The 14,930-nt window shown below is 39.8% G+C and overlaps 1 protein-coding gene across 1 annotated transcript; it reads right to left on the minus strand.

Moving 5' to 3' along the window:
- Nucleotides 1-1,874: 1,874 nt before the first annotated feature.
- On the minus strand, nt 1,875-4,426 carry LOC104417351 (protein ACCELERATED CELL DEATH 6). Its single transcript, XM_010028647.3, has 3 exons — nt 4,267-4,426; nt 3,151-3,692; nt 1,875-2,855 (listed from the first exon to the last, which is right to left on the minus strand). The coding sequence occupies exons 1-3, from the start codon at nt 4,424-4,426 to the stop codon at nt 1,875-1,877; spliced, it is 1,683 nt and encodes a 560-aa protein (XP_010026949.3).
- Between the last annotated feature and the right edge of the window lie 10,504 nt (nt 4,427-14,930).

The following is a 14,930-nucleotide window of genomic DNA, read 5'->3' on the forward strand; positions in this document are numbered from 1 at the left end:
GATTGATTGTTTTGGCCACCTATCCTGTTCATAGTAACGACGAATCATACATTTTTGTAAAAATAAATAAAAGAATTAAGTAAGTAAAAATAAGTAACAAACAAGAAAATAACTAAAACACCAATTCCATCAGACCGGCCCTAGAGTCTCCAGCCCATTCATAAAACCCGACCACTTCAGCTTCATTGGGCTTGGCCCGTCAAGCCCACTATATCACCAAGCACAGCCCAGACCATTAGATTGCCCCGACCAAGCCCATGAAGCAGGACCTCAGCCCCTCAGCCCGGTCCACTTAGTCAGGTAAATTGAGCCCATCAGAGAAAGCCTTCTCCCTCACTCCCCTCTCTCTCTCTCTCTCTCTCTCTCGCTCTCGACATTCAAAGACAAAAGACAAACGCCATAGACGAACGTCGCCCCCGCGCATACGGGAAAGCAGAGCACGGACGCTTAGGAAGCACACCACCACCCCACCACCACCACCACCACCACCACTAGAAGCTTCTCCACCTTGATTCCCACTCAATCGCACCACCTCCAACCACTGATAGTCGCCGTTCATTCTCCATCACCGACCCCCACCCATTGACGCAACATACGTACACGTAGAGAACAGAGCATACTCTAAGAGATACATAGAGTTGAGCAAAATCCTCTCCGTTTAGAGACTTCTTCACTTTCGTTCCTCTCTTCGACCTCCAGTCCATCCATAACAGTCATCCCCGTCGTCGTTCATTACTCTCACAGCCGCGCCAGAGCCCTATTCGCTCGCCCCTGTTTCCGAGTTGATCTGCCCGAAGTACCCCAAACTCATTTGTTCTACCATCTCCGACTCCGGTTTTCGACGCCGCCATTTCCAAGGCCTTCTATTACCAATCTAACAACCGATCGTAACCAGAACAACTCCTCATCAAGGTATTCCTCTGCTTCCTCTGCTATGCTCTGTTTTAATTTCAACGGAGCATTTTTGAGTGCACGATTGTCTCTCGACCGGCCTCAGATTCATTGATTCGCCTTTGTTAAGGCTTATCTAAGCTTCTCTGACCTTGTCGTTCACCAATCGTAAGTGTTTTGGTTTGTTAATCGCCTTGTTCATTAAGATCACTACCTGTTAGATAGTTTGCTTCGAAATTTGAATTTGAAAATTTTTATTTAGTCCAAGAGCTTAGCGCAATTTTTTTTCATGCCCTGAAAGTTTATTCAGACTGTGGCTCTGTTTCTTTAGTATCTTGTTTTCATGAAACAGGCGGCAATGCTAAAATATTATCCCTACATTTGTCATATTTTTCCTATATTAATTAGTTAATAATAATAATAAGGGTATTTCGAATATTTTAAATATATGTTTGAAATTGGCATAAGATTCTTAAGATATCTTTAGAGTTATGTAGTGTACTCAAAGTCAACATTGACCATTTGATTCCTTAAATGAGCAGGGACTGATAAGTGAATCATGAAATTCCTATATTGTATATATATATATATATAAACAATGATTATTCATTGTGAGAATATTAATTCCGTGTTAATCAATCTCTCTAAATTATGTAATAGTTCCAAAGCCATTTTCTCATCAACTGGATTGGATGGGCATCAACTGGATTGGATGGGCATCAAATGTTTCGTATAAATAACCAAAACATGAGTCATCTCCACATAACTTAATATATTTAAATGCGTCCAATAATAAAATCATTACATTAGCATCACATCGCCGACTTTTTCACCATTGATGACATCAAAATCTAGTATTTGCTAAAAGTAGGATCCGCAATCAAGCCAGATCCAAAAAGTAGAAAGAGTCATATGCTAGCTAGCAAATGACAATCTTTGCAATTTGGTGATTTTATTGTATCCTAGAAGGGACTTTGCTTATTCTATGAGCAATATAGTGGGGCAAATATCCCGTTAAGAAAAGTGATTACACACCTCAAATCATGAGTTTCTAGGGAGGAAGTAGGTGCAAGGATCAATCTAATCCTAAGTGCGGTCGTCGACCAGGTGGAAGGGTTTACGGGGTGATTTGGGTTGACCGGGCGCAGGGGGACGGGGCGGGGTCGGGGAGGGGGAGGGGTGGGGGACGTGGGGGTGGGGGCTGTAGGGTCTAGAGGGGGTGGTAGCATTATTGCGTTGGGTCCAGGGGGACACCAAGAAGTTCCTATGGTCACACTCCCTCTCCAGCTAGGCGGGCGACCATAAGCCACTGCTGGTCCGCAGCTACAACCCTCAGAAGCTTCTTCGATCACACTCACTCTCCTTGAAATTAATATAGCAGCTCTAATGATGTAGTCGGCGAAGAACTGTACAAGACGATAGTTGTACCCAAGCGGAACATATAAGGCAATGTAAAGAATCAATATAACGAAAAGGGCAGTGATTCCGACGACCAATGTGACGATCACGACCCAAGTGTGTTTGCTTGTGGTCACATAAATCCCCGCCAGGAAAGCCATGGACATTGTGGCAAGAGCTATTAGCAGCGGTAGCCTTGTCATTCCAAGGGCACGAAACACCGCATGTGAATCATTGATTTGTGTCCAAAGAAGGAACACGACTGTAATTATGGAGTTGTACATGGCAATGGAGTTGCAGATCATGAAGACGTCGTACACGGGCTTGTTCAATAGTGTAGCGATTCCAGCCTCTGGTCCAGAGCTATTATATCCTCCGGGAACAGAAAAGCCAGCGGCGAATGTCACACCAGCAATGAGGGTTGCTACAACCATGCGGACTTCGGCATGCCTATTTAGTTTATGTATGTCCGGAGGCTCCATCCACGAGTCACTTCTTCTCTGTAAAATTGCTTGGACTTTGCTTCTGGGGGCCCCAGCAGATACTAAGATTGTCCGTGTCAAGGTCTAATTTGGAGTAATAGGGGAAAAAAAAGAAAAAAAGACTGTCATCATCCATGAATATGGACTCACAATAAAAAATTTAGGATTCAAAAACACAAAACCTTCTCAAGCAATACACAAACTTGCAAATGCAATCTTTTTGAGCTTACGCTAGAAACTTAATTCCACTTGGTGACTTTAAGAGGAGTTCAACGGGTCAAAATAAAATTTAGTTCCTTTCGTCTCTCTAGAAAGGAAGTAACAACAGTGAAAAACAAAAATAGATAACTTACTAATTTATTTTTGTCTATATCATTACCTGGTGAAATGGACCTTCGATTTGTTGCAATTGCTTATCTACAATGTCAAGAGCCGTGGAGTTGTTGTGGTTTACAAGCCCAAGATTGACTCTGTTGTCCCGAGTGAGAGAGAGCATAACATTGGGTTGCCATTGCTCTGTGGCTACATGAAGAGGTGTATTTCCATACTTGTCTTTTGCATTTATAAGCTTCTCAAGCTTGGGATCGCCAAGAATGTACTTCACTACGGAAGCCCTTCCATACTTTGCAGCAACATGAAGTATATTTTGCTCTTCGTCGTAAGTAAGCAACTCGTTTGGTTCTAACCAATCTTGCCAATGTTGACGCAGCACCTTAATTGTTTCGAGATGACCCATCTTACATGCGACGTGGATCGGAAGATAGCCTTGTTCATTGGGCTCAAAGGAACTCATATTGAACTTGTCAACCAAGAGCTCAACTCCATCGACGTAATTCTCGGATGCTGCTAGATGGAGGGGAGCACCAAAAAGTCTTAGATTAAATAACCCTTTTCTCCGCTCTGACATCTCTATCAGCATATCTACATCATTAGAGAGCAGGAAATGAAGTCATGCTCATGACAAAGGGTTTGTAATTTTACCCCCTATCCATTGTATTTTTCTAAATATTACGTGGAAGACATAACTGAATTCTATACTTTTGGGAGATAATTTTAGTATAGACATTAGAGATTGCTTCAAAGCATAGAGACATTCATCTCCACGTAGTAATTTAGCATATGGGAGTAATAAAGGGCAACAGTGACATGAGTTCCCGTTTTACAAAAGGTCCTTGGACAATAATATAAGCAGTGTAGTATCTACAATGGCTTACACTATGACTATTGACTACTGAAGTATTGAAGTGATGACAATCTTCAGGGGGTAAGTCTTGCCAGGTTCCAAGTCCAAAATTTATGGGAAATCTTCTATAAGTGATGCGGGCTCTAGGAAAAATGTTGAACCATTTTAGGAGAAGAATAAAAAATGTGAGATTGGCTGCTTTATGAATAAGATTTATAGGTTCAACTATCTCATGTGGATCCAAACTAGACACGCATAAATGGTCTGGCTAATAAATTTACCCAAGTGCGAACCGTAAGTACAATCACTGACCTATCCTTCGATGCACCACGGCTCCGTGAGCCGGCGATATGCCTTCAATCTGGGACGAAAGGTCTTCATTTTCATCCACCGCTTCTAGTAAACGCGAGAGAATCTCCAAGTTCCCCGTCTCAACCGCCAAGTACAGTGGGCACTTTTCCTCCTTGTTCATCTTATTTACCGATAATGAGCCTTGGCGCAGGGTAGATCGGTCAATTCATAGTCACCGTTCTTCACAGCCTCATGCAAAGCCGTGTTCCCCTCCCAGTTCGATTGGTCCACAATTCTGTCGAACTTGAGGAGGCACTCGGCCGTGTGCCTCCTGCGAGCTCTTGCCGCGACGTGGAGGGCTGTGTCCCCACTTTGGTTCGGCTGGGCGATGAGTTGCTCGTCATCAATGACCTCAAGGAGGGCGCGGAGGATGTTGGCATTCTCGATACCTGCTGCGACATGGAACAGCGAGTTTTCCCATAGGCCCCTTGTGCAGATAATGTCGTACAAGGAGGCCATCTCTTTAACGGAATAATTTTCGAGGGCTTCGATAAACTTGTCCAAGTCCCCTCCTTTGCGACGGTGTACACAGGTGCAATACATATGAATTCTACTTGGCGTTGTCGTCCTTCTACCGACTCTAGTGCTCTCAATTTGTTTATTTTCTGGTCCCATTCAGGATCAGGAATATTTATGCTCTCGCCACTCATCTGTAAATTCCGAAATTGGAATATGGTCTCCTCCGAAGTTAAGAGCTCTGTGAGGTCTCTTCTCCAATAGTAATTGCACAACTGCAACTTGGAGATTCTTTCTTATCTACCTGTTATTGGACACCGCGAGGAATTCTTTGAATACATCCACCACACAATTAGGAAGATTTCAAAATTGAAATATTACGACAGATTATCACATTGAGAGATGTTATTGCATTTTCTTCATTTATGTTGTGTGTCGCAATATGTGACAACATGCACAAAACTCTTGTTATTGAATTCTTTTATCACAAAATGGTGGTTTATTCCAATCTCGAAATTAAGAAAAAGGGTCAAATACATTAGATCGATTTTAATTCACCAAGTTCTTTTGAAATTTAGATTCACAAGCATTCTCTTTTATTTGGAAGATAAACCGCAAAAGTCTAAAGAAAAATAATGGAGATTTAATGACAATAATTAGATTAGATTTTCAATCAAGGAACATTAGTTGTTTAGTGTACAAACATGAATGAATTGCTCATGCAAGACACTACCTTTGTGTCTACACTTTGGCAATAAAAAAAAAAAAAAAAAAAAAAAAAATAGCATAACCTTCGATGTACAAAAGTGCAGGTAGACAAAGGATTCTCGGTCATGGTCTCTGCTAATTTAGGGCATGATACGGGATGTAACTTGAAAGTAAAGACAAAGCATGGACCTTAATATCTGATTTACAGAAGGTACCTTCTTTTTTTTTTTTTTTGCCTTTGTTATGTATTTATTCTTATGTCTCGTTCTTGTAAATGCTTTTTGACATATTTAGATACACTTTCAAATTAGATATATGTTTTGCAGGGATTAGTTCCAGTTATTTTAGGACTCTCGCCCTTGGCAGAACATTGAATGTGCGCTAGACATATTTATGCGAATTGGAGGAAGAACCACAAAGGTGAGACTTGACAAAAGTGCTTTTGGAGGCGATCTAAAGCAACACTACATCCATGCCTGGGGACATAAGAGTCCAGGGGCTGAGAAGAATTCGAGAAAAGAAGTAAGTGGCCGCGAGATGGAATGGTGAGTTTTGCCCACGAGTCACTGATTTAGAGGAAACAAGGTTTCATAGCGCTCATTGCCATGTGAGGTGAAGCATAGTAAAAAAAAAAAGTTTGTGGTGAGCATAGAAAAGCAAACTTGATCTTGTGGATCATGGGACATACCTGGTATACGATGTCCTCATGCGATTTGCGTCATGTATTACAAGCGAAAGGAGCCTGACAAACTATTCATGTAACTGGCACAAGAAGGAGAATCGTAGAGAAACATATTTATTCACCATAGGGCCCATGTATATAGAAGGTTGGAAGAGAGGGAGAGATCTTCAAAGTGAAAAGATGAGAAGAAACAAACTGTTCTTCCTATGAAGAAGAGAAGATGAGAAGAAACAAACTGTTCTTCCTATGAAGAAGAGACGGTTATTTATAGGGTGATGAACAGTAAAAAGCATTACAGTGATGAATAGTATAAAATGAACGGTGATTTTGCTATAGTGATCCTACAATAATTTGTCGGTCGCCTTTTGCTACAATATGCGGCGTCGCTGCTGTAGTATTTTGTTATATGATCTTGCAGGTAATCAATTGTCGGTGATTGTATATATAATAACGAGGAAAGTATAAACAAATTTGTAAACCTATTGCTTTAATATTAATTCAGTTTTAAATATTTCAATTGAATTAATTTAATTTTTGTATTTTGTGCAAATTGAGTCAATTTGGTCAATCTTGGTTGGAAATCATTAAAATAGACGACGGTCGTCCTTCGTGGCAAGACTGTCGTTGACATTGACCAAATTTATAAATTTTTATAACATTTTTATTTTATTCTTATTCTTATTCTTTTCCTTTTTTTTTCATTGTGGTAGGTCTTGGGCGGCCCTCGAGATCTCTGGCGAGTGGCGAGGGCTCAACCCTCGTAATCAAGTGAGGGCTACCCTGCTTGCGGTTGGCGATGGCAGGTGAGGTAATGAAAAAAAAAAAAAAAAAAAAAAAATTCAGAAAAAAATCATAAAATTTGTTCATGTTAGTGCTAATTATGTCATGTAAGACAACCGGCTTCCATGTTAATGATTTTTAGTCAAAATTGGTTGGATGAACTTAATTGGCACAAATATAAAATGTCCATGACTAAATTAGTATCAAATCAATAAAATTATGATTTGTTTTTTTGGTATTTTTCCCTTTAGATAATAGTATTACCCCATCTTACTCATTAAAGAAAATAGAATATGAAGCCAATAATCAATATTTCGAGGAATGGCACACAGTTCAGATTTTTGGCTTTATGTCCGTATAAACAGATGATGTTTAGGAATTCAATAGAACTTTTTTCAGCCAAAAGGATTTAAGCATTCTAATTCCACAAAATTTGGAAAAGCTATTTCCTTACTTATATAGTACCAAAAATGGCGTAATTAATCCTTTAGATTGCTATGATATTGAGAAGTGCTTTTATTTCAAATATAATGGGTTTATCTTTAAAATTTAATTTTTAATGCACTTCTGTCTGATATAATGAGATCGAGTAAGGATTCCATCTTACCAGAGTTTATAGGATGAGCAGCAAGGTTTTCGTGCGAGGGCAGTCTCCTCTCGTCAACGAAAAGGCAGTGCTAGGAGCACTTTCTTGCCGTGGGAAAATAGCTTTTCCCCTAGTATTAAGTAAAGATTCGTCTTTTTCTTAGGGTACGCCAAAGAAAATCTGACAAAGTTTTGATTAGAAGAGCTTACTGGCTGAATTTGGCAATTCTTCCTTCATTGTTGTGATTTGTGTAAACGAGCCGGTCGGCAAACCGGGAAAATTGGGAGTTCATTGACCGGGAACAGTAACCACTTACTTATAGTCGTTGCCTACTCGCGGTGAAAGTTGGGTGGACGCGACATCTAAGGCGATGCCTGCACAGGAAGGCGGAAAAGACGACGGGTCGTCCTCGTGCCGAAAATTCAATGAACGAGCAAAAGTGATAATTGAAAGAAGACGGGTCCATGGAGCCGTGTGCCATCGTGCTGTCAGTAATGTTTTAGTCAAAAGTAGCCCTCCACGAAAAAAACGTGACAAGGCATTTCGGTGAATTTATTTAGTCACTTTCTAAATGTTAACTTATACTATGGTCATATCACTAAAAAAATTATTCAAATGTCATAAACTTATTATACAACGGTCAATTTTGTCCAATTTTGTTAGTTATTTCAATTTAGTTCTAAACATTTTGATAATTTTTCAATTTAATTCTAAATCTTTTAATGATTTGTCAATTTAGTCATATCGGTTAATTTTAGTCGAAAACGCTGATACAACGATCTAGTCAACGCCGATTGTTCACGTGGTATGACAAACACTGACATGAATCATATTTTACATTTTTAAAACATCATGGAACTTAGGAATGAATTTGCAATTAGTTAGAACGATGTTAAAGCAACGATATCCCATATCGAATAACCAATGTGAGCCAATGAATGTCTCTAGTAGCTTTATAACTTACTAGTTCAAAATTTGAATGGACGTGAATTTTTACTGCATAACATGCGAAAACAGTTCAAAATAAGGGGCGGTGACCCTAAACCCAGACATATGAACTCCGTCCTTGTCTGCTTTTGTGCAAGGACGAAAGCGAAAATTCCGAATTCCTTCCTCTTAAAATATTAGTTTACCTTGCTAACTCTGTCTATGAAACAAGAAAACGCGGTTTGGCACGAGGTGACCAAAAAAGGTTCACATGCACCAACTTATCGCCCTAAACCCAGCCGCATTATCTAATTCTAGAAAGAGCAAACATTTCAAAAGATTAAAAACCATCAACTAAACTTTGGGTGATACCGACGATAGCATAGCAAGGAGTTCATGAATACAGCCCGCATATTATCTCAAACACATAAGCAGCAAATCACACACTAAAAAGAAAAAAAAAAAGGAAAAGAAATGACTTGAACTTTCCGAACCAAGTATTTCTTCCAGTTAAAAGATTCACAATCTATCACTATTATCTCTGAACCATTCCGCTGAAAAAGTTATTCATTTTACCAAGAATTTTAGCAGTGTAGCTCCCATTTGAAACCCTAGATACACTACATATTGGCCGGACATAAGAATAGAGATAATTGAAAAAAAATGGCATACAAAAACAAAGCACGCACAAGGTGCTGTTGACACTTAAATTTTTGCATAAAAAATGGGTTAATTTTTACCAATAAAATAAAATAAAATTAAAATTGCATAACATATAGTTTAGAAACATTGATTTTATTTCGTTTTATTTTATTCCATTTTGCATTGGACCGATGGTAAACGTTGATACGACATGAGATTTTTCATATATTCAAGTAATATACATCGAAGACATTTTTGGGCAAAAAGAAGGTTTCGGATGGAATATTTGAAAAATACAAAAAGAAATATTACATGAGGTGCGTATATTTCAATGATATATTCAGGGGATTATGCACAAATAAAATTGGAAACAAAATATACCGCAAAGATCAAATTCCTCCCCTATAAAAAGGGTTGTGCGTGTATGTCAAAAGGGCTCTTGCTTGGGTTTTGTTTATTGGAGTTCGAAATTCAAAAAGAGAAATTTTGGTTTCATGGAAAAGGAAAAAGTCGAAAAGGTGCTAAAGAAGAGAGAAGTGTGTAGAGTGAGATTGTGGGATTTTTACCCACCTCGTTTCACGCCAGGTGAGGGACAAGGATTGGTTACCCCATGAAAAGCCGTAGCGTTTCCACGAACGCAGAGTCTACCTTCTTTGCCAACAAGCCCCCAATTTCCCGGTCTATGTTTTACCAACCAACCAAGAGAATGGAGAGGCAAGTACAAGGTCACCCACTCTAGGGCGGTTCTCCCGCCTTTATCTTTATGAGTAGTTTAAGAACATGCTTAGGTCCTAAAGGGGGGCTCTTCCTTGGGTTTTGTTTATTGGAGTTTGAAATTCAAAAAGAGAAATTTTGGTTTCGTGGAAAAGGAAAAAAGCCAAAAAGGTGCTTAAGAAGAGAAAAGTGTGTAGAGTGAGAGACGTGCCAATAGACAGGTGAGGTGAGAGAGAGAGAGAGAGAGAGAGAGAGAGAGAGAGAGAGAGAGAGAGAGAGAGAGAGAAGAGAAAAAAAAAAGAGAAAAAAAGAAAAAAAAGAGGATCACTATGTGTCTTCTTCCCCCGGCACCCGACGCTTGTGTCTTCAGTTTGCGCTAGCCTTGCGCCCGCATCATCCACCGTGCTAGCACTGCCTTTGCCACCACTGCCTCGTCGGACTCGCCGCGATGCGCGCAGCACCGCGCCGACGCTCATTGCTGCTCCCTCGCTTTGCCGGTGCCTTAGCCTTCGCCGATGCCTGCAACATCCTATCGCCTTCCACCTAAGCACTAATGCCGCCGCACCAGCAGCTAGTCGTTGTGCCTCCCTCTACTTGATGCCTGCGACCTAGCGACTGACGTCCTCAGCTCTGCCTCACCCGTGAGCTCACGCTGGCCACTGCACCAGCACCATCGCTCGTTGCCCCTATTGTAGCCACAACAACCCAACACCTCTGCTCGCTCGTTCATCGCTGCGTCCGCCGTCAGCGCCTGCCACTGCTTGTCCTCCACGACGCCACCCCTGCTTTGTTCGTGATTTGCCCAGCCTAGCGCCGCGTCTCCACAATCACCTGTGCCTCTGCCGACCTACCTCTACCGATCACCCTCTGCCAGTCTCTGCCGCTCTTGCAACCAACACAGCCCTATCACTCGTAGCAGCCCGAGCACCGCACTCCATGCAGGAGCGATGCCCTGATTACAAAATCGCATGTTGATTCCACAAAAATAACGATTGCAAATAATTTACCAGATAGAATATAGTAATAAAAGAACAGAATCAGATGAACACGCCAGACAATTTGTTATCGAAATTCACCCAAACCTGAGCTACGTCTTCGTGCAGAGGCACTCTGCGAATCTACTAGACTTCGAAAAAAGTTAGAATACAACGACGATCTTCTCTCAAGATCAAGACACAAAGAGATTAAGAACCCCCATCAAGGAAAAAAAAAAAACTTACTTTTTCTTCTCTCTTTTTCTTGCCTCTCTATTTCCTTTTCGGTGTCTTGACGGCCAGCGTCTTGCCATCACTAATATAAAGATATCACTTTTAACCTAAAATGAAATCCGATGGAAAAGACAAAAAAACCCCTAAAAATAAATATTTGGCTTTATCTATAACAATCTCCCACTTGAAGACAAATATAACCAAGCACCAAGCAACTTTGTATCCATCTTCTTCAAAAAAGTAATTAAAAAACTTATGCCTCCGCGATACTCCTCATTAATCAACATGGAGTAATACCAATGGTAGTAGTACAGAAAATATGCTTCTCTTTGTCCACTACCTTTGTCATCATGTCGGTTGGATTCTTTGAGTCATCAATCTTCTGTAGCTTTAACTCATTATCTTTCAATGCCGACCTGATAAAGTGATAACGCTTCTTGATATGTCTAGTCCTTGGGTGATAAGCTACATTATTTGCTAAGTGCACTACACTTTGACTATCACCTCAAATTATATTGACTGGCTGTTTTTGATGTAACTCCTCCATATAATCTTGTAACCACATGATTTCCTTGGAGGCTTTCGTGATCGCAACGTATTTTGCCTCTATTGTCGATAAAGCCACTACTTTTTGTAGTTAAGATACCCAACTTACTGATGTACCTGCAACTGTAAAGATATATCCAGTGGTACTCTTATCACTATCTCGATCACCTGAATTATCTGCGTCTACATAACCCTGTAATTCTAGAGATATACCACTATAACAAAGTGAGTAATTAGAAGTACCTACTAGATATCTCAATATCCATTTCATTGCATTCCAATGCTCTCTGCTTGGGTTCTACATATATCGACTCACAACTCCCACTACTTGTGCATTGTTTGGTCTCGTGCTCACCATGGCATACATCAAACTCCCCACTGCTGATACATATAAAATTACCGCCATCTCATCTTTCAAAGCCTGAGCGCTTGGACACATATCTTTGGAAAGTTTGAAGTGACTCGCTAGAGGAGTTGCAACTGGTTTTGCTTTGTCCATGTTAAATCTCTTTAACACCTTGTTCACATAGTCTTCCTGCGACAACCATAATTTCTTATTTTTCCTATCCTTGATGATTTTCATGCCTAAAATATTCTTGACCTCTCTCAAGTCTTTCATAACAAACTGTGATGATAACATCTTCTTCACTTCTACGATTCTCTTTGTATTGGAACTAGCTACTAGCATGTCATTAACATATAAAGAGAGATACACAATGTCACCATCATCATACTTGCGAAAATAAACACAGTGATCAGACTCACAGTGTGCAAATCTTTTTTCTTGCATGAAACCATCAAATTTTAGGTACCATTGCCACGGAGCTTGTTTCAAGCCATACAAGCTTTTTTTCAAGCGACATACCATGTGCTCCTTACCTTTGACTTCAAAATATTTAGGTTGTGCCATATATAGTTCTTCATCTAAGTCACCGTGTAAAAACGTTGTTTTTATGTCTAAGCACTCAAGATGAAGATCCTCCACTACAACTATACTCAGAAGAACTCTAATTGATGTCATTTTCACTACATGTGAAAATATCTCGGAGTAGTCGATCCCTTCTTTTTGAGAAAAGCCCTTGACTACAAGTCTTGGCGTGTATCTAATACTACCATCCGCTTCATTATTAATCATGTATACTCATTTGTTTAATAAAGCTTTTTTACTTGTGGGTAACTTGGTCAACTCCCAAGTTTTGTTCAGAAGTAACGAGCTGATCTCGTTTTTCATAGCACACTCCCACTGCAAATGAGATGTGTCTGCCTTTACCTCATCGTAAGTCTATGGTTCCCCTGAATTTGTATATAAGACATGGCTCAGAACAGTATTAGTTGATGGATCAAAAATTACCTTTGGCTTTCTCACACGTGTAGACCTTCTCAAGACAGGTACTTCAGGGTTGTTAGTTTGCTTCGAATCACTGCGTTCCTCTTGAACTACCTCTTCACTGATAATATGCTCATCTTGAACCTCTCTTTCAAGTGCACTTTGATCTACTTGAAATATCTTCACGGGCATTGTGTCTAATTCAGCATACTCTGGTTCTACTACATTCTCATGCTCTGTTTGACGATCTTTGTACATCTTTTCTTCATGGACTACCACATTGCGACTACGGATAGCTTTGTTATTCTCATAATCCCAAAGCCTATAGCCATACTCGTCATCACTGTATTTGATAAAGACGCACTTCTGGGACTTAGCATCAAGCTTTTTTCTATCATCCCTGTCAATCAAAGTATATGCAATACAACTAAACACCTTTAGATGAGAATAATTAATCTTTTTACTTGACCACCGTTCTTGTGGTATTTCTCCATCCAACGCACTAAATGGACTTTTGTTAATAAGATAAACAGCTGCATCAATTGTGGCAGCCCATAAGTGTACCGGGAGACCTGTGTATAGTCTCATGCATCTTGCATGTTCTAGAATAGTCATATTCATCCTTTCAGCTACACCGTTCTCTTGAGGATTTTTAGGAACAGTCTTTAACCCATGCATGCCTTCTCGACTCAAATAATCTGCAAATTCTTTACTTGTGTATTCACCACCATTATCGACTTTAGAGATTTAATATGATAACCTGTTTCTTTTTCTAACATGGTCTTCCACATTCTAAATATCCCGAATACTTCTGATTTTTCTTTAAGAGCATAGACCCAAGTCTTCCTTGTTGCATCATCAATGAAGATGACAAAATATCTCTTACCACCATAAGAGAGTTCATGAGCAAGTCCCCATACATCAATATGAACTAACTCTAGCTTCTGGCCTTTATTTTGTCACTCATTCAATTAAAACCTAACAGCCTTATGTTTTTCATAAATGCAACTCTCACAAAAATCTAACTCAACTTTTTGCAAACCTGTGAGTAATTTTCTCGAGTGTAACTGCTTTACACATTTTTCACCAAGATGTCCCAAATGATAATGCCAAAGAGTAGATAAATTACCTGTAGCCATTGTAGTTGCAACCATATCACCGATATTGTCTCATTGGAAAAGGTAAAGCGTACCCGTACGCTTTCCCTTTGCTACTACTCTTACCCATGAGGTTATCTTCCACTCTCCACAGCCAAAGGTTATCACAAAACCTTCTTTGTCAAGTTTACTAGTTGAAATCTGATTTTTCTTTAATTCCAAAATATGCCTAGTTTCACGCAAAACTACGCCCTCCACCTGAGATGTTCATAGTCACGGTTCCTTTCCCAACAATGGGACACATGTGGCCGTTTCCCACAACCACTTGTCCGAAATCTTCATTGACATAATCATCAAATATGTCTTTTTGCGATGTGTAATGAAAAGAAGCACCGGAATTAATAAATTATTTATCTATTGTCAAGTCAAACCCTGCAGACAAACACAAGTTATTTAGCAAAAATTCATCACTAATCACATTAGCTCCTTGATTCTCATCTTACTACTTCTTTTTGTAGGCTTCACATTGAAACCTCCGGTGTCCGATTTTGTGACAAAACCAATACTCATCTTTTGCAACCTGTCTCTTACCCCTTGATTGTGATTTGCCACGCCCGCTAAAATTTCCTCTACTTTTACTTCTTCCACGGTTATCCACTGTGAGTGCCGTTGAAGATGTAGATGTAAAAAAATTATCTCCACCCGAAACTTTCCTTCGTATCTCTTCATCCATGATACTACTCACAGTATCATCAAGAGTTAAATCATCCTTCATGGTGCTCGAAATTCCCTGCACTGTGGTATTGTAGCTTTCTGGAAGAGAACATAAAAATAATAAAGCTTGAAGCTTCATATCTAAATTTATACCTGCGGATTCCAATTGACCCGTGATTTGCGTGAAACTATTAATATGCCCTGCCAGAACCTCTATCAGATCACTTCATATTAATCA

This window comes from Eucalyptus grandis, chromosome 8 (genome assembly GCF_016545825.1).
Source record: "Eucalyptus grandis isolate ANBG69807.140 chromosome 8, ASM1654582v1, whole genome shotgun sequence".
In the NCBI taxonomy this organism is placed as follows: Eukaryota; Viridiplantae; Streptophyta; class Magnoliopsida; order Myrtales; family Myrtaceae; genus Eucalyptus; species Eucalyptus grandis.

Bases quoted from the DNA above. Each gene is read 5' to 3' on its own strand.
- LOC104417351 (XM_010028647.3), bottom strand. From the start codon at position 4,426: ATGAACAAGGAGGAAAAGTGCCCACTGTACTTGGCGGTTGAGACGGGG. The intron at 3,693-4,266 runs GTCAGTGATTGT...CTAATGATGTAG, and splicing joins CGTGGTGCATCGAAGGATAG to ATATGCTGATAGAGATGTCA. The intron at 2,856-3,150 runs GTAATGATATAG...ACTCCAAATTAG, and splicing joins TCGAAGGTCCATTTCACCAG to ACCTTGACACGGACAATCTT.